Below are 27,492 nucleotides of genomic sequence, written 5' to 3'. Positions count from 1 at the left end.
CAAAGGTCTAAATGTGGGATATATTTTAAGAGAACCCTCAGTCCTCCACAAACAAAACTGCCCAATGTTTTCAGTTCTGTTCAAATCACACACATACCTGCATGCACACACACACACACACACACACACACATACACACACACACACACATACACATACACATACAGACAGTGTACACAGTGTACACAAATGTCATGAGGTAGTGACAGACAGAGACACAGGAAAAAAAGTGAAAATTGATTATCTCTTCTTACAGTAATCACTCACACAGACAGACACAAAAACACACACTAAAGACACAGCCTCTCAATGCTGTACTTCTCACGGACTACCAGCCGTGTGTCACACCTGCAGTGTCTCTGGTATGCCATTAAGTGAAAAACTCATCTCTGTGGAATCTGAAAAAAATCATTAAAATCAGCATCACTTCACTTTGTAAAATACTGCTTCAAAGCTTGGCAAATTCTGTGTATTGAAATATATTGTTTTAATAGATAAAAGCCTTGGGGACACCCTTTGAAAGTTGTGAGGGCAGTGGTATAGTCAGATGGTGTCAAATCTCAGTCAATAAATAAAGGTTTGGGTGAAGCACTGTTAGACTCTGTAGCTGTTGAGGACCAGGATCATTCATCATAGGTAATTCTTGCAAATGCACCCATGACATGTGAATGATCATGGTTCACATTGTATTAATACTCCACAAATTACGTTGTTTGGTCTGGAACAAGGCAACATACATATCTGCTACTGCAACAGTACTGCCCCATAGTATAGCGGCTTACCTTTTTCCCACACGCAATGCCTGTAAAGCCTGGACGGCAGTGACAGAAGTTGGGAAGCACACATCGTCCTCCATAGAGACACTGCTGCTTGCATATTGCTGCAAAACAGATGTCATTTGCCAAGGTTACTTTGAGGTTACCTCAAGAAGCTTAGGGGCAGTAGTGTAGCATAGTGGTAAAGGCGCAGGGCTCGTAACTGAAGCTTTTCCGGCTTAATTCCCCGCTGGAGCACTGCCATTGTACCCTTGGGCAAGATACTTAACCCAGAGCTGCCTCAGTAAATATCCAGCTGTACAAATGGATAACACATAAAATTGTAACCTATGTGAGTCGCTCCGGAGTCGTCTGCTAAAATAACAGGAATGTAATGTAAAGTCCTGAACAATGCTGCGATTGACAGAGTACAAAGGATTATTGGGGGACTCACCGGTCTGACACTGAAGGCCCTCCCATCCAGTGGGACAGTGACAAGTGTTAGGCCCCACGCACTCGCCACCATTCTTACACTTCTGCAGACAGACCGCTGCACTCAGCGCATGGGTGGAGAAATAACAGTGACAATGATTCAGTGAGAGCAAAACAAGAAATGCTGAAATCAAAGCCTGTTTCCCACAAGGCCCTTGGGGTCCTCCACTACTGCCCTCACCGCATTAATATTACAGTCTTCCATGTCATTCAAAGGGGGTGAGACCAAATATTGCCAGCTGTTAAATTTTTGTAGCATTTTTCCTTCTGAAAATAATTCATTTAAAATGAGAAAAAAAAAACAAAATTGCCTCTAGTTAAAATGTAAAGTGTTATTTGTAACAATGTGTTTCATAACGTGTTCGATCCAGTGGAGACTCATTATCTTGGGATAGGAGAGGAAATAACACACCTTCCCTTATTCTGGAATCCTTCTGACTGTTGTGTGTGATCCACAAATGTGCCGGTTTATATAAGGTCACCCATCAGCAACTGATTCCTTCAGCCAGTATCAGTTTAAAGCTCAGTTCTTAACTTCCCTGTCTTGAAAATTGCGAAATTCCACTTATGTATAATCACATCTAAAATGCTGCTCCAAGCCTGACGTGCACCAACGTTGCAGCATCATCTAATCAGTCATAAACACATCAGCAGCCCCTGAGCTGAGGAGGAGTCTGGGTGCACGTGGTGGCACGAAACAGCAGCATGCGAGCTGACGTGGAGGATGATTAGGGTAATGCAGGTAATGCGTGCAGGGAAATGCAGGGTAATCCATTCAACTTGAGTGATTACGCTTCCGGAAGTCCGTCTGGATGAAGAGCAACTGCTAAATGAAGGTAATGTTATGTAGTGTAATGTAATATAGTGCAACGCTCAGCCTGACTCACGGATGCTGCACTTCTTCCCTCTCCATCCAGAGGCACAGGAACAGATGTTGGGGCCCACACACTTCCCCTTGTTCATGCACATGGGATCACACACACCTGAGGGACACATCCAACACATCTGCAGCTGTAAAATCTTTATCAAAATTTACTTTCCATCATAAAACGTATTTAATTTACAAAATAAGTTATTATAGCAAATACTAAGTTAAAGAAGTCCAAACAGCAGATACGGCTGTCTGAAAGAGGACTTCCCTCAGGGGTAGTCACTCTCCTGCAGTAAGACTCTCTACAGTGGTATTCTGTGCAGGGTGGTATACAGGGGTACTCACTCTTTTGGCACCTCTTTCCGGTGTAGCCTTCAGGACAGGAGCACACATTGTTCCTCATGCACTGACCACCATTTTTACAAGGTGGACTGCACACAGCTGGAGCACAAACGCAACATGTTCACTGCACTCAGTTACACATCAATGCACACAGTACATTATCTGAAAGACTACATAACTATACTGGGACACACTTTCAAATACACAGTACAACCCTGTGACATCTGACCATGTGCTCACAGAACTCTGAGAAATACAACTACAGACTGCATATATGCAACACTGGACATCTGTTATATGCAGTATGGGAGTATCATCAACATATACTGTATGTTGATGATACAACAATATTACCTCGTTTAATTAATCAGTTTGACATGTAAGTGCTCAGAATGTACACATATAGTTCTTTTTTACTTATGATTAGAAATGGCACACTATCTGACTTTTACTATAAACATGCTGTGACAGTCCTGAAAGAGACACATTCCTACCGATCTGGCACTGAGCTCCGTAGAATCCGCTGGGACAGACGCAGACATTGGGTTTTATGCAGGTCCCACCATTCAGGCATACTGGCTTACAGACAGCTGGTGATGAGAAAATGTGTAGAACAGCATGTGACATCCCTGGTGCTACAAGTCTGAAAGAGTTTTATGGACGGTGACTGGAGGTGCTTACCTGAGCTGCACGTAGGCCCATACCAGCCTGGCCGACACTTACACACATCGGGAGACACACACTCCCCACCATTTTCACAGTGTCTGTTACACACCACTGTAGAGACACAAATTCACAGTTACACACCATTGCAAAGAAAAAATGTGCGCACAACCACAGCTACACACTACTTTGTTGGAATAAACCCTTAAACCTGCACTATTCTACATGCCTCTAGAGACATTTGCATACAGGTAGCATACATATGAAATTTCCTTCAGTTTACTTTAATTCATTTATCTATTATTATTTAAAGAATTTGAGTGGATTAAATTCGCTTTTACTTGTTTGGCATCTGGGTCCCACATAGCCATAGGGACACGTGCAGAGGTTTCTGGCCAGACATGTTCCCCCGTGTTCACAGGGAGGCTCACAGATAGCTGAGAAGAGGAAATGTAACACATCAAACTCTGTACAGTCAGGCTGCGTTTTCTAAAATCACTCACAATAATCACGAACACTCAGTAGTGTTTTCACAGTATTATTCACAGATTCGTTCTGTGTTTCTCCGATCTGGTGGCCACTTACTCTATGCAACAAATGGACCTTACAGAGAATAAGCTATCTTGGTTTTATCTCTGACAATAACTGCCTACCTGCTATTGATCAGCTAGCAATCAATATTGTTTGCACGTCGGATAAAGACTTGTTTGAGAAACTGGTTGACAGCCTGGGCAGGGGTGTCAGTGTGATTACCTTCCTCACAGGTGGGCCCGCTGTACCCCAGGGCACAGGCACACGTGTTCGGCTTCACACACTTCCCTCGATTCTTGCAGTCGGGCCTGCACACAGCTGGGGGGTGGGGGGGGGGCACAGTGTGGTCAAGGTGTGTTTTTGTGCTGCGACAGCAACAGGACCAGGCTAGACACTTATGTTCTGTTATGCTGGAAGTCACTCGGGATGAGACCGTCTGCTAAATGCATGTAATGTAATGTAAAGTGAAATGTAACGTGATTAGTCTTTGAGTCTCTGTAGGCTCTGTATCTGGACTGGAACAGCTATGGGTTTGTCATATGACCTCATCACGTGTCTTTCCCTGACTGACCTATGTGGCAGCTGTATCCTGTGTATCCCTCCTTGCAGCTGCAGGTGTTGGGCTGAGAGCACTCCATGTTCCGTCCGCATGGGTACCGGCACACGGCTGTAGCATAACAAGGATATCCAAGATACATGCTTATACGCTCTTCAAAAATACTCCTCCAAACTGCATTTGTTTGTTGCCATTTAATTATTATTAAAACTGTAATCATTTTAAATTATGAATGACTAACAAATGCAAGATACAGACGCTATCCTTGATACGATTCAACAATGTGATCTAATAATGTTATGCCATGCAATCTGTTAGAATGGTTAACAATGATGTAGTATGTAATTTTTGATATATAACAATAAAACTAACAAAACAACAGTATTGTTTGATATTAAAAAACAAGATACAGGACAGGAAGTGGAGGAGGGTGACCTTTGCAAATGACTCCATCTCCAGTGTATCCGTATGGACAGCGTCCACACTTGAAGGAGCCTGTTTCGGAGGGTTCACAGGGCACGCCACGGAAGCAGGGAGAGTCACTGCATGTCACCGTGGGGCGCAAGAGACCCGTCTGTTCCAGGTCGGCCTGTCCAGGCTGAGCCCTCTCTCTGTCAGGCACACCTCTGTGAACTGTGGGAGTTTCAGCTCTGGGGACACTCCTGTCCTCTGTATGTGTACCTGACGGAGTCTTCCTTTCGGTCGGTGACACTCGCCTGCTGCCTGAGACGGGGCCTTCTGAGGGCCTCCTGGGCTGGGAGCTTGAAGTCGAGGTAGAGGAAGGGATCAGGGGAACATGCTGGGAGCTGCCGGGAGAGATTGCTCTCTCCGCACTGGAGTTGATGTCAGGAGACTGGGGACTTCCTTCACCGGGGCTGGTGACAGGTCTCTGTCCTGTAAAACACTGGAAGTTAGAGGACAAACCTTAAAAATGAAGGCAAATAAAAGGCTAATGATCCAGTTACAAAATATTATATATCAATGACTGTGATTCAGGGATTATGCGTATCTGTGATGGGGCTATAAGACAGTCCTTATGCAAGTTAGATGGTAAGAAAGCACTTTTGTACCAGAAGTACCTCTGATACAGGTGTGACCATTGCCATGCAGCCCAGGTGGACAGGGCCCACAGGTGTACCCGGCAGCCAGATGTGGGCTCTCAAAGCACTGCACACCTGGGAAGCAAGGGCGTCTTGAGCAGGGGTTCAGGATCACTGAGGACACACCGAAAAACAAAGAATTAACGCAGAATTGGAAAATAAAGCTGAAATTGTGAGGATCGGGGAATGCATTACCAAGAAAGGATCCGATAACATCAAATTCTATTAGATGGTGATGGTGCCACCCAAATATAACATGTAACATAACTCACCAGGACCAGTCCTGGGTCTGAGAGATCCCTGGTTCCTCCCAGCAGATGGGCTTACCCCAGGGGTTACTTCATGCCCATAGTCATCACCTTCTTTACCTTCAAAGGAGCAAGACAGATGCTTATTTGTAGTTCTTATTTTTTGACAATGAGAGTCATGTAATCAAAGTCACAGCCTGCTAAAGGCTGAACCCACGTCTGCAGTTCCTCCCATCCCCATGGTATCCTGCAGGGCACGACCCGCAGACGAAAGATCCCAGAGTGTTGTTGCAGCCAGCTCCGGGGAAACAAGGTGCTGAAGCACATTCGTCAACATCCTCGCCACAGGCTGCACCTGCAGGACACATTTTTACTCTATTACTGCATGTAAAATCTGGCTCTTAGGCCACAAGAAACATTCTTGACCCTATCTGCGCCACTTAAACTACACTAAAACGTGTTTCAGTGCTTTCCCAACCAATTACCTCAGTCTTATAAGAAGCAACACAGAAATACACACATGAGCACACCTATATAAATACCTATGGTGAGTGAAAAAATACCTGGATATTTTCCCCCTAATGAATCCTGGAGTCAAATTCTGTATTGGATGCTGTTTGTCATAAACACTCTCACCATCATCATTATCACCATCAGCGCTTTTTACTAACCTGTCAGACCAGGTGGACAGATGCAGGAGTAAGAGTTAAGTCCATCCACACACTTCCCCAAGTGACAAGGGCTGGATCTGCAGTCATCAGTGTCAACATCACATCTGTCCCCCTCAAACCCTGGAGGGCAGACACACAGGTACTCTCCGCTCCCCGGGGGATATTTAATGTCCGTGACACAGGAAGCTCCGTTCAGACAGTTGCAGGGTCGCACTGTAATCTGGAAAAGACAAAGAGGGATCGCTTTGTCTGTTCTTAGATGAGAGGAGATTTCAAATTCAGAGCTCCCCCTTGTGGCTGACATCTGTCAGAGAAGTCACATGCATACAACAAATTCATTCAGCTAGTAAATACATATCATACCTGAATATCAGACTGTGTACAAAGACTGTACTAAACCAAGAAAAATTTGTTTGACTAAAATGGCATCATCTGTTTTATTTCAAAGTATTTATTACATAGTATGACAATAAGGGCATTCCTCTGAATGCGCAAAGAGCAATTAGAAATGATACAAATTTCATCATTTGAAGAACCATCTGAAATCCATGCATTTAAACTCAGCAAGGATGCTAGCCTTGAATTATGCAGTATAAGAAATATCAAATCATACATAAAATGAATTTGTGCATAAAATTTTTAGTGGACGTGATGAAGCAGCCATATAAGCAGTAGTGACCACCTTACTCACCTACTGGCCAAACACTGCAGTAACGAGTGAAAGGCCAGCAAAGGAAACTGCTGAACAGTGATTTTTGTTTCCTGTTATATGTATAACAGTGTTGCACGCCAGGGAGGTAATGAGCACTACCAGGTTGTTTGCAAAAAATAAAAGTGCTTTGTGCAATGCCAGTATATATAGTGTACCATGTATATCCATACCACTTCGACGCAACCACTTATGTATTATGTGCATGCTACACAGGGATAAACCTAGGTGTTCAGCTTGAACAGGTTTGTAGTTTGAGTGAGTTTTGCAGAGAATTCTGCTCAGCTCTTTGTTTTCACTGTACCTCTACAAAGGCCCTGGCTTCGGCGCTGCAGTCGTCCGTCACAGCGAACTCGAAGGTCTGTGGTGAAGTGGACGTGACCTTCCAGATCAGCAGCCCAGCAGGGGAAAGGACGGCGTCCCTTGGCCCAGATTCCAGAGTAAAGAGAACTGCTGAGCCCTCTGGGTCTGATGCCAGGAACTGGTACACAAAATTCTCCCCATGGAAGGTCTGCAGCCTGGTCTGGAGTGATTGGAACACTGGCGGTTCGTTTTCTTGGGGAAAAGCACCATAGGAAGGAATGAGTGAAGAACACAATTTCTACACATACATCAAGGGCTTGCCTGTTTAATTACTGTCACCTGGGTTCGGTCTAACCCCCCAAGTTATTTCAAGGGAAAATTTAAAAAAAACACACACACATATATTTCTCTGGTGCTAGATTACAATATTATTATTTTTTTCCCAAAAATGGATTGAATCCAGAGGACACTGTACTGTAATTTTGTGCTGGAATAATCACATAGAGGCATTTCTTCTCTTACAGGACTATCCAGACCATTCAGACAACATCCAGGCGTGTAACTTCGGTTACAAGACTAGCATCCCTAAAGACACCCTGACATCAGATACTGAACATACATTCATGGTATATTCCAAATATATTCCACAAAACATGCAGTGGTAAATTAGGGTCGATACTGAACATACATATCAGATCATTCTCTGGTTATTGTCGGATGATATGGGTGAGGACCAGTATTTCTAGGTTGTGTAGCATTGTAGTAGAATGGAAATTTCCATAGGTAGCCACGATGGCACATTATGACAACAGTACAAACTAGCGACCCTCACAGTCATGCACATACTGACTGCAATATTCAACCTCTTGTGAAAGTACTCTGATTACCCATGCCTGGATGAACCTGGATTCATATGGAAATAGGGCTTTAACTATAGAATTTTAAAATATTGGACAGAAATACTGATGTACTCTCAGTGATTGACCACGTAAACTTGGAAGACTCTGGGCGGCACGTCAAGCAAGGGCTGCTGGGATTGAGGTCTCCTTCTCCATAGCAGAGGCCATCAATGTTACACGTTCTTTCCTGAAGAGCAACACAGCAGGGAGGGTGTGTGAATATTTGCACATTTCTTTATATAGTTATGCAGGCTGCTTACTCTGAAGCAGGTATAATGGGAACGCTAATATCAGTTTGTACACAAAACTTTCATTTCACCTTTTTCTTATGCATACCTGAGGCTACTGCACATCACCAACAAATGAGTCATGTCATGCAATATTGTGTTCATGTGAGCTAACACAACATACAAAAATACATGGTCATATGCAATCCATGTATTATGATTTCTGAGTCATTTTTCACTGATTCTCTTGCTATATATGCTCATTAGTTAGTTTATTATATTTTGATTGAATAATCATATGAATTTCATAATCCAGCAATGTTGATTCATTACAAAGAAAAAATTCTTCTTTCACATCAATTATACTACCAGAAGTTAATGAAAACATCCTAGAAGCTTTTTGGCTATGAGAACTTTTAAGAGTTAAAACAAAAAAATGTGAATTCCCCCTCCCCCCTCTCTAAACATCAGCAGGCAGAAAAGTCTTTTCTTTGTTGTGCTAGAAAACACAGCAGGGAGTCTCAATATGGTAACTGTATGTGTAGTTTAGACTAAAACACAAAATTGCTTCCTGTATTTGAGAAAGTGTGAGACATATTAATGGTGGGAGGGAGAAAAAGAACAGCTGGGAGAACAGATTTAAGTTCCAAACCCCTCGCCTTACCAACAAAGTGTGTGTAACTGTTCTGCTAACTACTACATTGATTAAAAGGACTTCAAGCATGATGCCAAATCTGTTACTCTGTGCTAAAGTTTATTTGTATGGGAAATGCACTGTTGACATCAAATCTGATAGCATTTCAAATTAAACTGTTTTGAGGAAGGCAAGTTGGAACTGTTTCCAACACAGCAGCTTGGCAAGATGTCAAACCCCTAAAAAGGTGCAGTCCCAGACCTGGTAAAGTAAGTGCATCAAGGAACTGCAAGGTATTTGACTCCTTAATGGGCAGCTGAGCTATTCTATGAATAGTTATCAAATGTTTAACTTAAAGCTACCTTTTCATGTGCATCTTATTATCTTGTAATATATTCTGCTTTCAGAAAGATACCATCAGTACATGATCACGAGTCATAGGTGAATGTGGGCTAAATGTACTTTGAACAACAATGCCAATAAGGAAAATCTGTCCACCAGCATATATAGATAGCAATTATACTTGTACATGATGCTACCACACATTACTTCCATATAACTGAGAGCAGATGTGTAGTACACACCTTCAGAGTACAGAGGCCCTCGGTGTGGAGCGTGCAGATCTGACACGCTCCATCAAACAGAGTCAGGATCTTTGCATTACTGAAGCTGTACCCATCATTGGACACCTGCAGGAATGAATTAACAATCAGGAACCTGCAACACTGTTTTACAAATGATCATGAATTCATATTTAATGCTATCCATTTCTGTAGATAGTTAAATCAACTAAGTTATTTTACAGTTAGAGCAAGTTATCATGCTGAAACTTGAAAATTGAAATGTTCAACAAAAGGCCAGAGTAATCAACCCAACCCGTTCCTCATTATCATACTATGCAGCATTTTTTAAATATACATCATAACATTGAAAACTCATTTCAAACTGATTGCTCAATATCGTTCCACAACATTCAAACTCACAACTCTCTGGCTCGACACGCACTGTTCTGCACCCCTGTCAAGCTATAGCCTATTCCTAATAAACCATACATAAGGCAAACACTCACTTTAATTTGCCACCTGGCGATGGGTTTGTCATCCACCATGTCCAGGTCCAGCCCATCAGTGGACTGACTGCTTTCTATTGGCAGCTGACAGTCCAGGGAGGTATCACTAAAGAAGGTGGCTGGAATGAACTGCGGGTCCTCCAGCACCCACTCCCCGTTGATGAACTGCACACAAAGATAGAAGACAAGGGGCCTGTTATTGGCTTGGATGCCTCTGCTCAATCAAATCACATCGCTCTTATTTGTGCAGTCAACTGTAATTAGTTTTAATTTTTAGCTACAAAGAACAAAGGTGTACCTTCTCCTTCACAACTTCACACTTCAGTTCAAAGGAGTCTTTGAACCCATGACCAAACACTCGCACGGTGGAGCAGTCGTACTGTCGGACGTCACAGAGTCCCTGGTTCTCCAGTTCTGTGATTTCTGGGATCTGATCTTCGTAACAATATCAGAAAGCCAAACAGCATAAGAGGATGAGAACACATCAGGACAATGTTTTTGACGGTGTTTTTGCTCCTAAAAATTTGAACAGGACATTCTTTGCATCAGACCTGAACACAGGTTGATTTTTTTGGTAATTGAAGATTTCATTTACATCTGCCTTCAGTCTATCATTAAACAGAAGCTGCTTGAGCTAAACAGCAAAGGCATTACATTACCCAGTGTAATACTTACCAGAGAGAATGCTGCAGTCGTATGATCCAAACCCAGGGAAGCAAACACAGCCCCACTCAGAGCACTGTCCATTCCCGCTGCACAGGTTGGGGCACTTGAGGAAGGACAGGATGTCCTGGTGTTGACTACGCTCCCTCTCCTGCACCAGCCTCCTCTCACACTCATTCTCCAGCAGGGGCAGTGCGCCCCCCAGCCAGGCCAGATCGTCCTTCAGCTGCAGGTCTGTCACACACATGTCCACCACACTGTCCAGCGCCTCACCCAGCAGGCGCCCGCAGGTCGCAGCTACGCTAGAGTTGGCCACTGTGTGCTGGCAGAGCTGAGAAGCCTGGGTCTCTGTCAAGCCAGAGTCTGTGGGCCAGGATGGTGGGGGTGAGGGCTCTGGTTGGTTGTCCACCACGTGGTCCTCGGCAAAGAAGTATGTGAAGCTCTCAAGGTCGGTCTGACTCAGACTCTGGAAGGGGAAGTTGGAGACGAACGTGTATTCCTGCCGCCTCCATCTGCTCCGAGCGAGCCGACTCTCATCGGGACTGTGGGAGTGGTCCTCGGGGCCATCATTCACATTCAAGCCCCTCACATGAACAGAGCTGTCCCTGGCTCCTTTGCCCTGGCTACTCTGGACAGCCTGTCCCCTTGAGGTGGCCTTGGCTTGGTGCTTGTCCACCCCTCTGTCAAGCTCCACAGAGTTGATGTATTCAGCTGTGACATCCAGAGAGGGTATCACCCCCAGGAGCCTGACATTGTCATGGTGAGAGCAGGAGGTCAGGTGACCAGGGTCCAGATGAGACTGGGGCCTGGCGGATGATTGGCGTGCCTCCCGCTCACAGTTACAGTAGGGCAGGGTGTTTGGGGAGCTCTCATATGCTGGCACGCTGTCAAACAGGCTACTGCCAGGAGGGAGTCTTACAGGGAAGAAACATATGCAAATTAATTAACACTTAGAGGGGAAAAACAGCCACACATATGCAGAAAGTCAGTTAAGTGGTAAAATAATAAATGAGATAACATTGTAACAAAATGTTTCTTCACTAAAAAGGTACTCACATAATGCCCAGTTTTATAAGGTACTTCACCTACATCTCCTAATATTCAGCCAAATAGGTGGATAAAGAATCAGACTAGGCTCTGCACACTGTTCATGACAGAACATGAGATCTGACTTTCCAGTAATGTTTCTTACCTCCAAGATGAAATGAATGACGCTGCATCCTGCACAGTGATGCCGCCCACACTGTGAAAGTCATTCTGGGGATTCCCATCAAAGGTCCCACACAAGCCCTGCGTATGGCTGAAATCAGAGCTGGGGGCCCTCAGCGTCAAACTCATCCCCCAATCAGCCACATCTGCACGCACGAATGCTCCAGATGAGAATGTGATCTAAAAAAGGTGCCAGGCAGAGTCAAAAATTAATCTTCCTTCAAATTCCCTAATGTACAAGGAAACATCATAAGTCAGAAATGGGACCAAATACTCCATTGCATTTATCTTAACAGAAGTCAGAATTGGGATCAATTCCTCCTTAACATTCCTGTAATAGACAAGGCAGTATTGTGACCAGTTCCTTTATAAAAGTTATTGTCAGAGATCATTGGGACCAATTCATCCTTAAAATTACTCTAAACATACTTGAAATTTGGGAAACCTCAGCTCTGTATTTGGCCCACACTCTGGTGAAAGGCCAAGACCATGTGAAATAGAGTGTTTGACACAGTTTATAAGTATTTATAAAAATTATGAGTGTCCTCTGATGAGTGAATCACAGCCAGATATGAGGTCCAGTGTTTTCTCAGTCTGCATAGAGAGACATAAAACTGTACCTGAAGCAAGTGCCCTGTGATTACCAATTACCTGATTAGTGGAATTCTATTTACCCTGATAGAATTCATACTTGGCATGACATATCTTTTACTAGTTCGATTGTATTCAGCTCCTGAGTAAAACCAAAAGGAAGGTGACAAAAGTAACTAACCTTGTTAGATATCATTCTATGTCTTCTTTGGTGGGATGTGGATACTAAGTGTCGACATGAATAATACAAATGTCTCTTGCTTAATCACAGTATTTGCAAGAATGGAATAATATTTTCTACTCACAGTCACTTTCCTGCCCTGGTAGGACTCTGTGATGCGAATGCTGCTTCGTACAGTGTCTCTGTTCTTCACAGAGAGGTGTGGCCTTGCACTCTGCTGCTCTCCATTACACATGTCGAAGGCAATGATATCGCCCCTGTCCTGGGCCACAAAGCCACATGCACAGGATGATGGGAAATGTAGGCTGCCGCACTCCCATTGGCGAACATGGACTTCAAACTCCCACATCGTGCTCTTGTAGAGCACAAAGGTCCCTGTCTTGTAATTATCATACTTCCTGTTCAAGTTCAACCAACATTCATGTAAGTTTTACAAAAAATTAATCGGTTAAGAGCAAATAATTTCATCAAAAACATGTAAAATACATTAGTGCATCAAATACATGAGAGTCATACGTGATTATACATGTTCGTAGTACCTGCCATCGAACGTTATAACATGAGGGTCAGTAAAAGAGTAGCAGTAGGCGAATGGAACATCCTTTACATCGATCTAAAATAACAAATAAAAAAAGGTCAAGCTGCAATTTACACTATACTTACACTTTACAGAACATATATTTCTGCATGTGTCTGTGCATGCAGCTATGTATGTGGTCACGTATATGACTCATAGAGAAACACATACAACTTCACAGGAATCAGGCTTCACTAAGCTGAGTATTTATTAAGTACTACTGTATGGTCTCATGACTGTGTTTAACTGCTCATGTTGACTCAATGGCCGTGACTGATCACTCTCCTACCTGAGCACTCTGAGGTATGTAACCACTCCACAGGAAGTTCATACTGACAATGGGTTTGACCCAGATCTCAGTGGTCCTGTCCCCATCTTGGACGAAGTCTATCACAGCGGTGAAGTAGACCGTCGCTGAGCTGCAACTCCCATTCCCACAGAGTGATCGTGAGAGCTCTACCTGACATGCAGAAAGCGCCAGGTTCGGGCCCAAGTGATCCTCTCCTGAGTGGATTGAGATGAGGACCTGACATAGTCACTGTTTTTCAAAACAAGTCTTCCTAATTCAATAATGGGTCCTTATCTGGACACTGGATCAAATCAGCTTCTTTGCAGTTGATTATCCAAACATAATGTACATGAAACCCAAAGCCTCGAAGACCCTGGTTTCTCCGCTTTGATGTAAGGTATGGATTACTTCATGGATTAGCCTTTACCTTGATTGCTCATACTCAGGTGTAAAGTGAGAGAGCATTCTTCTGTGAGTGGGTCATCCGAAGAGCAGGGGAGGGGAACTGTGCTCTCTATGGCCAATTTGTACTCGCGCCCATCCTCCGAGATAGATGCCACCTCTGGACTCAGCTAGAAAGCCAACACCCATGCATTCATCACTAACTACCAACCAATCAGGAAAAACAGAAACAATTTTTACAAGAGCTGAGCACTAAGCATTGTAATATATACATACACACATATATATACTGTATATAGTGCTTATGTGTCGTACCCTGATCCCCGCAAAGAACTCCTTGCTTTCTACAGATGTCCCTCTGGTATTTGGCGAGTCAAGAAAAAAGCTGGAGCAACTGCAGTAAATCTGTTGGTGAAGAGAGGTTATCATAACTGTTTAACAGAAAAGTGATGATACAAGTGCAACAGCAAAAGTGTATTGTTTTGTTCAGGGAACATTACAGAAACGATACATGTGTGTACAGCACTTTCTGAGATACCTTATCACCTAGTCGCAGGTTTATTCCATCCAGCTCAATGAAGGAGAAGGTCTGTATGGTTGTCTCTTCTTTCAGCTCCTCTTTTTGCCCCTCGGGAGAGAGACGGGACCACGCCACGATGTACCCTAAAGAGCTGTTTGTACTCTGTCCCCCGAAACTGCACTTCAGGTAGATGCTCTGGCCTGATGTTTCTGCCACAATCTCCGGAAGAGACGGTGAAGGAGGATGTTTAGCTGGTACATACAAAGAAAGAGTAGTGACATTTTATATAAAATATTAAACAGCAACAGAGTGGTATTGCATTGTAAAACGTTACAGACATCAGTGGACAGAGGGCTTTTGGCTGTTTCTTACGTTCCCTTGGGGGGGAGAGGGGGTTGTTTAGTATTGAGGGCAGGGGATAGCCTCATGCCCCTGTTCAGTATGTAGTAAAACTGGCTGCTGAATAAATAATGAGCCAGCAGGAGGAAGATGCCATAGACAGGAGTGAGGATGCAGGAGACACATGGAAAGCTAATCAAGAGGATCAGGAAGAGGTGGATTCTAGAAACATGGCAACCTTAACTACATTGGTGTCTCGATGAGAGCTGGTCTGCATCCTCTTGCAACATGCAGAGGTGCTTTTGTTAACCTCACCTCTACAAATTCCACCAATGTCCATCTCTTCAGGGCCGCAGACAGTTGCCTTTGACTCTGGCATAACTGTGAAAAAGAAAACACAATGCAAATAAGAATTTGTCACACCAGGCAAAATGGTAAAAGGCTCAAATTGGTTGATTATCCTAAGCACTGAAAGTACTATTGAGAGGGGTAGCTAGTCATGCAGCTAACTAGCACACACATTCTTGATATCATCTGATGAATAGGGTCATGTCACCACTGTAGGAAGCTACTTCAGCAGAGTAACATGCTGATGTGTGTCCTTCTAACCTTTCTGCACTGTTTCCAAGGAAAACAAAGACTGGAGCTCCGTTGATGGTTTTGTATTTGATATTTACAAAATTAACAACATTAGCTAGTTCACTGCAAAACTTTAATAAATACAAAAGGAGTGTACAACATACAGTAAAACACCCAGCTAGCCTACAACTCTCAGACACAGAACAATAAGTTATGATATCAAGATGAAATTACAACAGTAATAAAAGACAAGCAATACTGTATCTAACTACCTAGCCAGCAACTGTTAACCCAGAAAAACATACATTGTCAGCAAAGGGTGTTGTCTTTTGGAATGTCCAAATTCACTAGTGTAACGAACAAATAAAAAGCAACATATATGATTAAACTACCCATTAATCAACAAAGATTTTGATTGTGTGACAGCTCTTGTATTTTTATTGTATTTTATTGTATTGTATTTTTGACAACTAACTGTGGAGCCAAGGACAAATTTCCACATTTGTGGACAATAAAGTCATATTATTATTATTTACCTATAAACCTCTGCATGACAGCTCTTACCCTGTGCACAGTAGCCCATGCACCCTTGTGTTGGCTGAAGCAGGTACACATAGAAGTCCCCACAGTTCCGCACAGTGACAGGGATGCGAAACAGACAGCAGTCCTTATTGCTGCTGAAGAAGAACTGCCAGGTCGCACAAGCAGTGAGCTGCTTCGCCTCCAGGGGGCGTGGCAAGGTTTCCCCCTCCCCCAGAGAGAGCCACACGGGGGCCTGTGTCCCGCAGTGATTTACCTGCACAGGGTTACACATTGTTATGGCAGTTTCAAGACCCATAGTCTACTAAAGACCTAAAGCCTTAAGACATACTAGTTAAAGTAGTTACCTAGATGCACATTAATGAAGGGCTCAGGCCCTCTGAACAAACTAAGCCTCATTATTTGTATGGAAATCATCTTCAAAAAATTCTCTTCAATGTGTTTTAATCAAATGCACATTTCTACTTTGATAGCTGCTCTTTGCCTGGAGTGCCTCCACTCTCTCTTTTGTCAGCATGTCACCTAAATATTCTTGCTCTAATGATATAAATAAATGCACCCCGAGTGAATCACAGAGAACCGTGGGCAGGAAAAGGAGGAGCTGACATTTAAAATGGAGCCATTTAGAGCTTTAACAGCAGGCTACCATCTCCAGCTGAAAGGAAATGAGAAACACTCCATCTCCGATGTCCATTGGAACTCCGCTACCATTTATGTGGATTCTACCTTCTCGACCAGAACAAAGGTCCAATGTTCACTTCAAAGAGCTCAGCCTGGAATGTTAGTAACATGTATACTGCAATGGATATGCAAGAATGTACTTAAAATAAAAAGGACTTTTTATAGGGTGACCATATGTCCTCTTTTTCCCAGCCATGCCTCTTTTTGGGACACATTTTTTAGGTCCCAAAAAGATGACATGTCCGGGAAAAAGAGGACGTATGGTCACCCTGCTTTTTATATCCTCATTTCTATTTATATATATAAAAAAAAACTATTTATTATCTGTAGGCTAATCTCAGTCATAACCAGAACAACCCAGTTATGATAAAAATCAACATTAAAATGAATGAACACAATACAGCCCATGTAAAGTAAATGGGTATGTAAAGGAGAGGCTAGCATGCATTAAACTATCTGTACTGCAGAGTGTATTTCAAACCACTGTACCCATCCTGATTTTCTCCTTGAGGACAGGTTAAAGCTTCTCTAAAATCCCCATACATTACGCCTGCGATTCAGTGAACAGGGAGAGGAATGGGATGGTAAGGATATACCTCCACACATTCAGTTGGCATGCTGGCAGGTTTGCCAAAGATATGGAACTGATACCAGCCAGGAGCGAGGGAGTGGTCGCAGATGAAGTCCTGCAGGGCTGAATGCTGCAGCTGCTGAGAGCTGAAGCTAACACTCCGATAGGGGTTCTGGAGCAGTGTGTGTCCCCCTGGAGTACACTCGGGGGGCACCCCTGAAAACGCACAGAAACATCAGACACAGGTTGAAAACACAGCTGGACACAGAAACACAACACACACCACACAGCAAAAAAAAAATGAAAGAATATTTATTCATGATGTAAGCTAAAGAGCAGTATGTGCTCTGAATCTAAAACAGCATTCAGTCACAATATCTAAGTCACTATCTAAAAAATAGCTATGCCTTCATGGGGGAAACTCAATGAACTGTTCTGCCAACATAAAACATGTAAGGAAAATACATAACTGTACTAAATTTGTCACATTTCCCAGGCTAAATTTCAAAAATAATAAAAGAAATCACTCAAACAGAACAAGAGAACTTTATTTGTAATCGTTTCATGAATTATACATTTCTTCAGGCATTATTGTACCTTTTTACCACGCCCTTCCACATTTGATAATATCTTTATTCCTCATTCCATTTGGGAAAGCCTCATTACAGCCACAAAGTAGAAACAATGCTCACACAACTAGAGGAAATGCTACTTTGAAAGAAATTCAAAACCTGAAAGACAAAAGCAATATTTCATCAAATAAAGAGGAGTGCAATATTAAGTTTGCCCACTTACTCCTCTCTCCATTTTAGTTAAACAGAGTACTATACAGATCCAATTTATTAATTCAAGAGTAAATCCGTTTGACACAATTGAGAAGTAATAGAACAATCAAAAACTAAATTACAGGTGGTTGGCAGGCAAAGTACAAGATGGATCTGATTAAATCACACAAACAGAGGAGATTTCACAAATGGTTAAACACTCAGTTTAAAATGTGCTCTTTCAGAATCATTGTGGATTAATTCTTTTTGCTAATTTTGGTTGCTTTTTGGTCCCTTATTTTATGAACTCTTCCAAATGTAATCTATTCAAACATTTCCCAACAAACTAGAAGTTCTCCATGTCAGTCTAAGCTGAGCTCAACATTACATTAAGTAGTCAACATTACATTAAGTAGTCAGCATTACATTAAGACGCAGCAGTGTAGCATAGTGGTAAGGGCTCATAACCGAAAGGTTGCTGGTTTGATTCCCCCCCAGCCACTGCTGCTGTACCCTTGGGCAGGGTACTTAACCCAGAGTTGCCTCATTAAATATCCAACTGTATAAACAGACAACATTTAAAAGCTGTAACCTATGTAAGTCGCTCTGGTTAACAGTGTCTGCTAAATGACAATAATGTAATGTAATAAGTCCCATGACTCCCATAGCAATGAGATGAAGGGGTTAAATCCCAAGACTTCTCATGGCATATAATTAGACTTTTAAAAAATATTGTTCACTATGAATTTTACAGTATGTTATACAAATACTATGGCAGTCTTTCAGGAGATTTATTGGCAGGGTACGGCACCAGATTAAATCTTCCCAGAGTTTCTAAGTTCCCATACAGACAGCCAACCAATGAGTGGGTCCCCCAAGCAGTTGGCCCAAAATTCAGTATCCTGATGTTTACCATTACTCATCTAGTTTCTCTTTGGTAGAAAGAGGATAGCAAAGGCATGACGAGGGAAGCCCAAAAGGTAGGGGCCTGGGCCACACTTGCTAGCTAACAAATAGGAGTTTATACTGGAGAGGACCCTGGACAGGCTGACCCAGAATCAGAAGTGCAACAAACTCATAACTCAATAGCACCATTTGGAATAAATGATCTGCACAGTCAGACGCACAGGACTGTGAGGGTGCAGGGAAAATTTAAGCACATGGAGTCCAGTTTCAAAACATGGCCTGTCCAGAAATCATGAGAAACCAAGCCATTGCCAAAGGTAATAACCACAATTATTAATGTATTTCAAAAGCCAAAAAATTATTCTGTTTCAGTGAATGTTAATGGCCATGTGGTGTGTGAAGTGGTTCCTCAGGAAAAGAAAGGTTATTATCTGGAATTTCCTATTTAATGCCATGGAAAATGAAGTCAAGGCATTACATACACTAGTAATTAAGAGGTTTTGTCCAATTCACCATATGATGTAAATAGTGTGTTTATGAAATTTACAAAACTGCTCCCATTAACTGTTTTAACATGAACATATCATCCTGATTTACAAGATCTATTTTGCCTGACCTCTGAAGAAGTCTGAAGTCATTCAGGTTAGCTTGCATTTGAACTTCACATTGTCATTGTCAGTTCTTGCTTGTGTGTGTGCATAGAACTAAATATATCCAAGAAAATAACAAAGAATATTTGTTGTGGTCTCTTTAATTGGGTTTGATTTAATTCAGTGAACCCTTGAGGGGGAGTTTAAGCCAATTTATTTAATCAAATAATCCTTTGTATTTGCACTGTATCTCTCACCCTATAAATAATTACCAGTCCGTATACAATGATTTACATCTTGCTGTTGTCTGTGTCCTGTCTTTCTAGAACTATCATACAAGGTGTGTTACAATACAGACTATGCACACTTTACTTTACATTTTAAGTGAATGTACATACGTATGTACAGTACAGTAGATTGGGCCATTCTTCAGCTGCTGAGCACCAGAACATTTCTCAAACCCGACAGGCTCTTTGGTACCTTGTCTTTCAGTCTTTTAGTTTCACTGATAAGGTGTCTACCACCATATAATATGTACACTTACATGAAGTGAAAAAGGGTGACATAACTAATGGGATTATTTTATCTAGGAGCTGCACCCTGGCATGATTGGCATAATTGAAAAGATACTTCATTTGGTCGCAGCTGTTGCACAAGGAGGCATTGCATGAAAGACACAAACCCACCCACTGCTGTCACCATATCTAGTGATAGTCAAGTAAGTGTGCCTTCAGCATTAAGAACAGATTCAGTAGAATATCAGTATGACTGGACATTCCCCAGTATTCCTATTCAAGTATGCAAACTACAGGTGTAAAAAAGACTCTGCCACTCACTGTGCACATAGCTTCAGAGACTGGGACACCAGCAGAAATAACAGACACAGTACTACACAACGCATGCTGTGGCCATAGTGAGCAGCAATGTGCATGGGCCTCTGCTGGTTGATGGTCCCTCAAACCTACACTGTTTTGCCCATCTCCCTTTGGATGAAGGAAGATAATGAGAAGTTTGGCTTCTACATACATGATGTGAATGGCTTTTACAAATTAAATTAGTCTGATTATAACACAAGAAAGGCAATGTTCAAAATCATAAATTTAGTAGGTAAAATACAATTTTACCACAAGAGAGGTGTTTGAAAGCTATTGCATGAAGAAAGATCTGTTTGTAATTGCAGCCTTCTCTTATTTCATTAATTTATTTTAGATAATTCATTGTGTATCACTCCCTCTTGGAGCTTCAGAAGAGGGAGTGATACACAATGAAACTTTGGATCAACTGTGGCATCCTTCTGCGCCTTTTTTTGAGCACATAATAGACAGGCACCGGCAAAATGTCTTTGCACCACATAGTAAATAACTGAAACCTCAGGGGAAAGCCGGCCAACATTTTATGAGTGGGGCTAATTAACACAAGGTAACATGCCTTCCTTTTCACAGGAGCTTAAGTTACACAAGGATTACAACGTGCATGTTGGTGAATACCAATTCCATCGTCTCCCCCATACCTGTAGAACAAACGAACTGTGCTCAAGGTGCGCTGGACCGTGTCTAAGGCTTAAATAGAGGCACTCGTTCGTTCTGGCCGAAAACGTGTGCCCGAAATTCTTCATTACATCACTACATTAAAAGTCTTCAAAGGCCCAAAAAAGTCTTGTACGGTAAAATAAATTATAGGACATTGCTAACATTCGAAAGAATTTTAAGAGCGGCAGAAAAAAAGCGGAACGTTTTCTTTGCGTAAAACATTTCTGTATGAGTGTCTTGTAGGTAAATCTCACGTTACTACCTGCATTGTCCAAATGTATAGGTCCACATGTGAACGTACTGAGTTCTGAGAAATAACGCTAACTACATTTAGCTAGTTAAGAGCAAAGTGTTAATATACAATAGACTATAAATGGGCAGAATCTAAATATAGCAATACTACTTGTAAGATATGCAATAATTACATGAAAGAATGTAAATATGTGTACTTACCAATTTGACAATAAACACCGGACAAGAAGACGGTGACAAGGCGCACAAGGTAGCGTACCATTGGAGCTTCCAGCCCCATGGTCTTGTTCATGCAGGACGTTCCGTAAATTACTAGATCTGTAGCGAAAGCCCCCTCTTATATTGAATGGTCATTCAAGCACTCTGTGTTTCCTCACGTTAAGGAATTATTTCGCACGGAACTCCATTTCATGACGAAATTGCGATAAAAATCACTGAGACAGCGGCAGAGTTTCCAAATTTCGCTACTGTTGCCTCAGCTGTGTGTCCGAGACAAAACCCATCAACAGCGCTCCAAGCTGTGGTGCGTAACCCCAGATTCCGCAACCGCATCACAACAGAAGGGGCGTTCTTTAAACGATGCATGAGTCCAAAATGAATATCCGTATAACTTAATGTTAGCATTTTTTAAAAATTGAGGATGTTAATCAGATGTGCAGGACAGGAATTTAGGAAGTCTGGTTCACTGCACAATAGCACAACTTTGCAAAATACATTGACAATTAATGCATAATAATAAACATAATACACCATGGCGTGTGGTACGTAATATATTAAGTCGTATTACATTATAGAGTAATAACAATTATATTTCATGTTACAGCTTCTGTTGTCATGAGAATGATCCCACGGCTCCTCCCACTCCACCAACATCCAAACAGGACATACACTTTCAATCTTACGTCTTATAAACTTCTAATAAAATGTAACATATACCGTCTAATTTTCAACAAACAGCTATTTAACAAGCATAACGTAATGGAGTACACTATAGTTTGTTGTCTTTAGGTAGGATACTGAAGTGTATTTGCCTGCATGACTGTTTTGACAAATACAGATTAAAATTTAGAACTCTATTCCCTAAAGGCTGGTAGTTTCTAAAAAAATAATCCGCCGTCATAATAAGCAAGTTTTCAATTAGAAAGATTTACAAAACAGTTTTTCTGACTAATGTCTCACTCAAAACAATTAGTGCTTGAGCCATGTCACAAAGCATTGGCGGTAATTTGCCTTGTAATTATCTCCAGAGACCTATAATTAGGCACATTCCATACATCTACGTTCAAAGCTGTAAGGCAGGATTTGATTCACAAAACAATTCGTGAAAGGCTTCATATAATTTTATTTTAGCAAAATAACATTTTTGTAAGACACCATTATTTGCATATAGTTCCAGTGACATTTACAAGGAAAATAATTTGAATTCAGAAACTTAAGAGGTATTAAGGGCATTTGTATTCTGTGAGTCTGAGAGGATTTCACTAGTCACCATTCTCCTAAACAGGAAACTAGATGTCTGAATCTTTTGGAAAGCCCAAGATAACAAAACCAAGACAATAACCCCAAAACTGCAGAAACCCTTCATTTTATTTAGTCAAAGACAGATTTGAGGAAGTTAACCTGCCAGTTAAAAGAGCTCCCCTTTTTACTGTTTACCTGTGAATGGGACCTAGTGTTTGTGGAGCTGGGTGAACAAGACAAATCAGTTTAATTCAGTTTAAACAGTTCACTTTGGAAGATGACAACATTATCAATCATTGATGATGTACTCTTGGCTGAACTTTGTGCCTTAATTCACAGTGTCCAGAGGTTCCCAGCCACGGAAAGAGCTGAACACAATCTGTCAAGGATGTCTGTATGACTTTAAAGAGGAGTTTGATTGCCAGAAACCATCTGTTGCATATTGTTAATTAAGGCTGCTCCAGCCTGACCAAAGATGTGAAAATCATTTGCTGTATAAAAATGAACCATCTGCTGTTTGCACTAATTGGAACCCAGAAATGTCAACATGATAAAAAAAATTGCATGTGAGGGCTGAACTAGCTTATGCAAGTAAAGACCTGACTGACATCACTGTTGGGCCATAGCATATAACAAATAATGCTGCAATGCACATAAAATGCATATGAGCATCTACAAACATCCTGCCAATTATTGGAATCAGTACTCCTATAAAGGAGACCGTTACAGGCTGTTCTGGCTTTGTACCAATATATATTAGAATTCACTGGTGTAATGACCATGTTTATTTGGTCATAGGTTTCAGCAACAGAATACAGTGGTATCATACAGGAGGAACGAAAAAATATCTTTAAAAATATCTGATGTTAGAACAGGAGGTTCTAGAGAGTTCCAGTTCCACAGTGAGAGTAAGGACATCTAGAACACTGGAGTGGCTCAGAGAACATTCCAGTTTCACAGCAGGACAACAAGGGTGTAGCAAAGACTTATATCATTGGGGAGACTATTCACTCTCTGGTTGCTATTCATATTATTGAATCGTAGAGGTTTCAGTGATTGGACTGTCAAGGCAACAATGCAGGAAATGTTAATGTCCTGCCACAGAGTCCAAAATCTTGGTTGCTGCTGACACAGTATGTTTCCTTTTGTGTCTCCCGCAAGTTGTAAAATGGGTTGTAATCTGTATCCAAAGTGTCAGAGATGGGCCACATTAAAACATGACTGTGATTTAGTTGCTTGAGGGTCAGTTACTTGGATTGTATTTCTTTGTTGCTCATAAAATGTTCAGACATCACAGAATAATCTGCTTCAGGAAGGTGTCATGGCTACTTAGTCCAGCAGACTTGCAAGTGAGGCTCATGGGCAGATGTAGAACAACTTCGGCCATAAATCTCTTGGACCATCAACCCATATGAGCCTGGAAAATCAATTATCTGTGGAAACCAAGAGTTTTTCCACACACCCTGTCTTAAAGTGTAGCCAGTGATTTGGTCAAAGTGCTGGCTCAAATGTTTATTGTCAACAACTGTTTTCCTATGCTTGCTTTCAAATTCTGACCAAGTGTGTGGTATTAATCATTTATATTGCTATATGCTATGCCTTTTTTTCCAGATAGTATTGTTATTGAATCATTAAAAATCTTCTTAAAATGTCAACCCAGATAAAAAGCCAATGTCACTATAGTGCTAAGACCAAACTACACATTATACATTTGTAAAATACTTGGGGGAAAGTATTTCCTGAAACTTAAACGTAATTCCAGTGGAACTTTATAACCATTCCAGCCATTAAAAACTAATGACTCCATTACGTAAGGTTGCACCAGTTAACAATAAGCTCTGCATTGAGTCATGAGAAAATTGCATAATTTCCTCTGTGTAGAAAAAAACTGCTTTTCTGTAGCTTGAAATCAGATTTTTTTTGTGGTGATCAAGCAAATCTAGCATTAATTACAAAGTATTTGAATACCTTCAAGGGGGAAGAGTGCTTTTCACATGTATAGATTTTACAAGCATAATCGAAATGGAATATGGAAACATGCACATATAGCCACACACATTTACCTGCCTGCATACAGTACATGTACACATACTGAAGATTGTTGATAGCTAATTAATAAGTGTATACAAGTGTACATGTCTAATACAAGAAGTCACTCCATAATGTTTTTCACCTAAGGTGTGTAACAGGAATGACACGATGAGTACAGTATATCAGCGCTGCAAGTTATGAAGCACAGCACAAATGGAAGCCATGGTTCTCTGATATGGCCAGATGACAGCAGCATGATTTGCAGCAGTAGGAGAAGAAGTAATAATAAGCCTCACTTGGTTGTTACAGAGCTGACCTCTGGTATGCTCTGGTGATGCAACAGAGAATTCCTGTAGAGGCCAAAGGCATACCGGATCTGGTGCTGTCTCACCTGTCCTAGCCTGCCCACCTGTCCAGCCTGCCGGGGCTTCAAAAGCTTGCCCTTCTCCTACAGGTGTTGCACGTTCCCGACTATATCATTGATAGGATGTTGACAAAAGTAGGTGTGAGAATATAAGAAGTGTCTGAGCATAAATCTTACAATACATTAAAAATGTATCTTTCCTATATGGTAAAACTGTGAGTGCCATTGTGCTGAGCTGCTCATGTTAAGCCCTCAACCACAGAACAACCACTGTGTAATCCAGCAATTGTATATGCACTGTTGTTGTCATGAAGAAATAAGAATAATGGCTACACCCAAAACATAGATATACAACATTTTGGAGGGGAAGATTGATTTATCAAGTTAGTGTAGAAAGATTTGTGTATCACTTGGGTGTGTATTATCTTGATGAAGTCATTTTTTTCACCCAAACCCATACCAACCAGGGACCGATGGGTGAAACAGCTGGTAAAGCCCACATCAACCGGGGTTATGTGTTTAAGCTGACCACTTTGTTTAGGTTGAATGAGTCAGGTATCAGTTTTTTATCTCTCACAGTCCCCATTTAACTGGCTCAAGTGGTAACAGGTGATGAAAAATATATAATGATGTGGCCATGCAGTGCTGCAAAAAAACTCTCTTCATCTTATTAGGAACGACAGTAAAAACACTTGCCCCAAACAGCGAACCTTGATTTATAACCTACCTGAGGCTAATCACTGGTGTATTAGAAGGAGGGTGTGTGGGCAAATAGGCCACAAAGGAATGGGATTAGATTCCTTTTATCCTTTGATCATTTTCTTAGCTCACCATTAGGTGCATTTTAACAGGTAATACTTGACTATAATATTTATTAAAATTTTCAACTAAACAATAGCAGTCAATAATAAGAGACTGATTCAAAATGAGAGTCTAACTACTAATTTTCTGCAACACTTAACTACGGACAACAGCCAAGCTGAGCAACATCCATCCCAACTGCATCTGTTGCTGATTTAATTCATTGTACGGACATATCTTTCTGGCACTGGAAAGGCGTGACAGGAACTTGAATTTTGGTCATCTGTGAAAATGCGCTAAACGACACTAAATACCGACCGCAAGTCCTGGCATGGAGATGGACATGGGCATGGGTTGATGCAGACAGAGAGTGTTTCTGCTGGAGGAGAACGACTGGGGAGGGAATACAAGATGGAGCAGTAATGAGCACAAGAGTTTATGTTAGAATCATTTCCACAGCAGACCACCGAGTGTCCACAGGACAAGCTTTTTTTTTCCACTGGGTTTTCTGGTTTTCTTTCTGTTTCTGCACTTGGCGTCATTGTATTTCTGCTATCCAACAACTGTGGTGCAATGTTGAAGCACCAGCACATTGTGGCTCCTGTTTGGACTCCTCGAAACTAGAGACATGTGACTCAGAGTGTGCTAAAAGCTGACACAACCAGGCAACCATAACCTCATTATTGTTGGCCTGGACAAAAGCTGATAATGGGTATGACCATGCCATGTGTATCCACTGCTTGTAAATGACACCTGGAACAACAACTGGCATTACTGAAACACAGGCATGAATGGCTGAAGCTGCATTTAGTGCTGTGTCTTAGATTTATTACAGCTTTAAAGGCAGGTTTTTTTCACATGAACCTGTCATGTGAAGGACATGCTCTTAATTGCCCGTATCTGGCTTCCCGTTGGCCTGGATCCTTATCTGCAGTTTTCTTAATACCCTAAAACGAATTAGTGCCCAGAACAGCGGTGCAGATAAACTGTCCCACATGCAGATGAGTATTTGTGTAAAGGATCCCTTTCTCCCTTGTCTGACCCCAATAAATCCCAGCTGTGACCTTTGACCTCAATGTCCATCTTCAGACTCCAGGTTTCTTTGTCCTCCGCAGGATATTAAGGACAAAAATCAAACTAGAAACTGGTTTTGTTGTAGCGTGAAGAAGGTCCTCTTTGCACCCACAGCTCATATACTTGCCTTTCACTTGGGATACATTTATTAGTAAAAAATTGTAGCTTACTTTTTGTCTCCCACTGTTCATTTTCCATTCTGACGTAGAGAAGAGAGAATGATTTTTGCTTTTCCCACATTGTTCCGCTTCTGTTGTTTTAGCCTTGCTGCAAAATGGCCACCTTGTGTGGCTGGTTTACTCTGTAAAAATGACTCATGTAAAAATAGACATGAAGCAGCCATCTGATTTGGAAAATGAAAGCAAAGGACAGTCTGGTAGAAACATCATCCCATTGCTTGCCAAGTCTTGGCCTGTCTCATGGGTCTTATGACTGGGGCACAGCACTAATTATTTTAAAACACACAAATACTGATGGAATCTCCTGTATGAGTAGAAACAGCTACTGA

At 41.7% G+C, this 27,492-nt stretch overlaps 1 protein-coding gene across 1 annotated transcript; it reads right to left on the bottom strand.

Annotated features, from left to right (window-relative positions):
* Nucleotides 1–290: 290 nt before the first annotated feature.
* On the bottom strand, nt 291–21,671 carry LOC118784480 (von Willebrand factor D and EGF domains). The gene is made up of 33 exons (XM_036538722.1): nt 21,455–21,671; nt 17,238–17,428; nt 15,985–16,216; nt 15,157–15,222; nt 14,521–14,753; nt 14,298–14,387; nt 14,008–14,152; nt 13,581–13,795; nt 13,254–13,327; nt 12,839–13,112; nt 11,926–12,122; nt 10,746–11,647; nt 10,369–10,505; nt 10,071–10,235; nt 9,586–9,690; nt 8,213–8,327; nt 7,243–7,493; nt 6,230–6,449; nt 5,776–5,913; nt 5,583–5,678; nt 5,281–5,424; nt 5,065–5,104; nt 4,646–5,034; nt 4,226–4,321; nt 3,877–3,972; nt 3,465–3,560; nt 3,142–3,237; nt 2,955–3,050; nt 2,464–2,559; nt 2,135–2,230; nt 1,210–1,305; nt 783–880; nt 291–359 (listed from the first exon to the last, which is right to left on the bottom strand). The coding sequence occupies exons 1-33, from the start codon at nt 21,543–21,545 to the stop codon at nt 291–293; spliced, it is 5,445 nt and encodes a 1,814-aa protein (XP_036394615.1). The 5' UTR covers nt 21,546–21,671.
* Between the last annotated feature and the right edge of the window lie 5,821 nt (nt 21,672–27,492).

Source organism: Megalops cyprinoides, chromosome 10, assembly GCF_013368585.1.
Source record: "Megalops cyprinoides isolate fMegCyp1 chromosome 10, fMegCyp1.pri, whole genome shotgun sequence".
NCBI lineage: Eukaryota > Metazoa > Chordata > Actinopteri > Elopiformes > Megalopidae > Megalops > Megalops cyprinoides.
The sequence above is the reverse complement of the archived record's forward strand: the minus strand, read 5'-3'. Positions and strand labels throughout refer to the sequence as shown.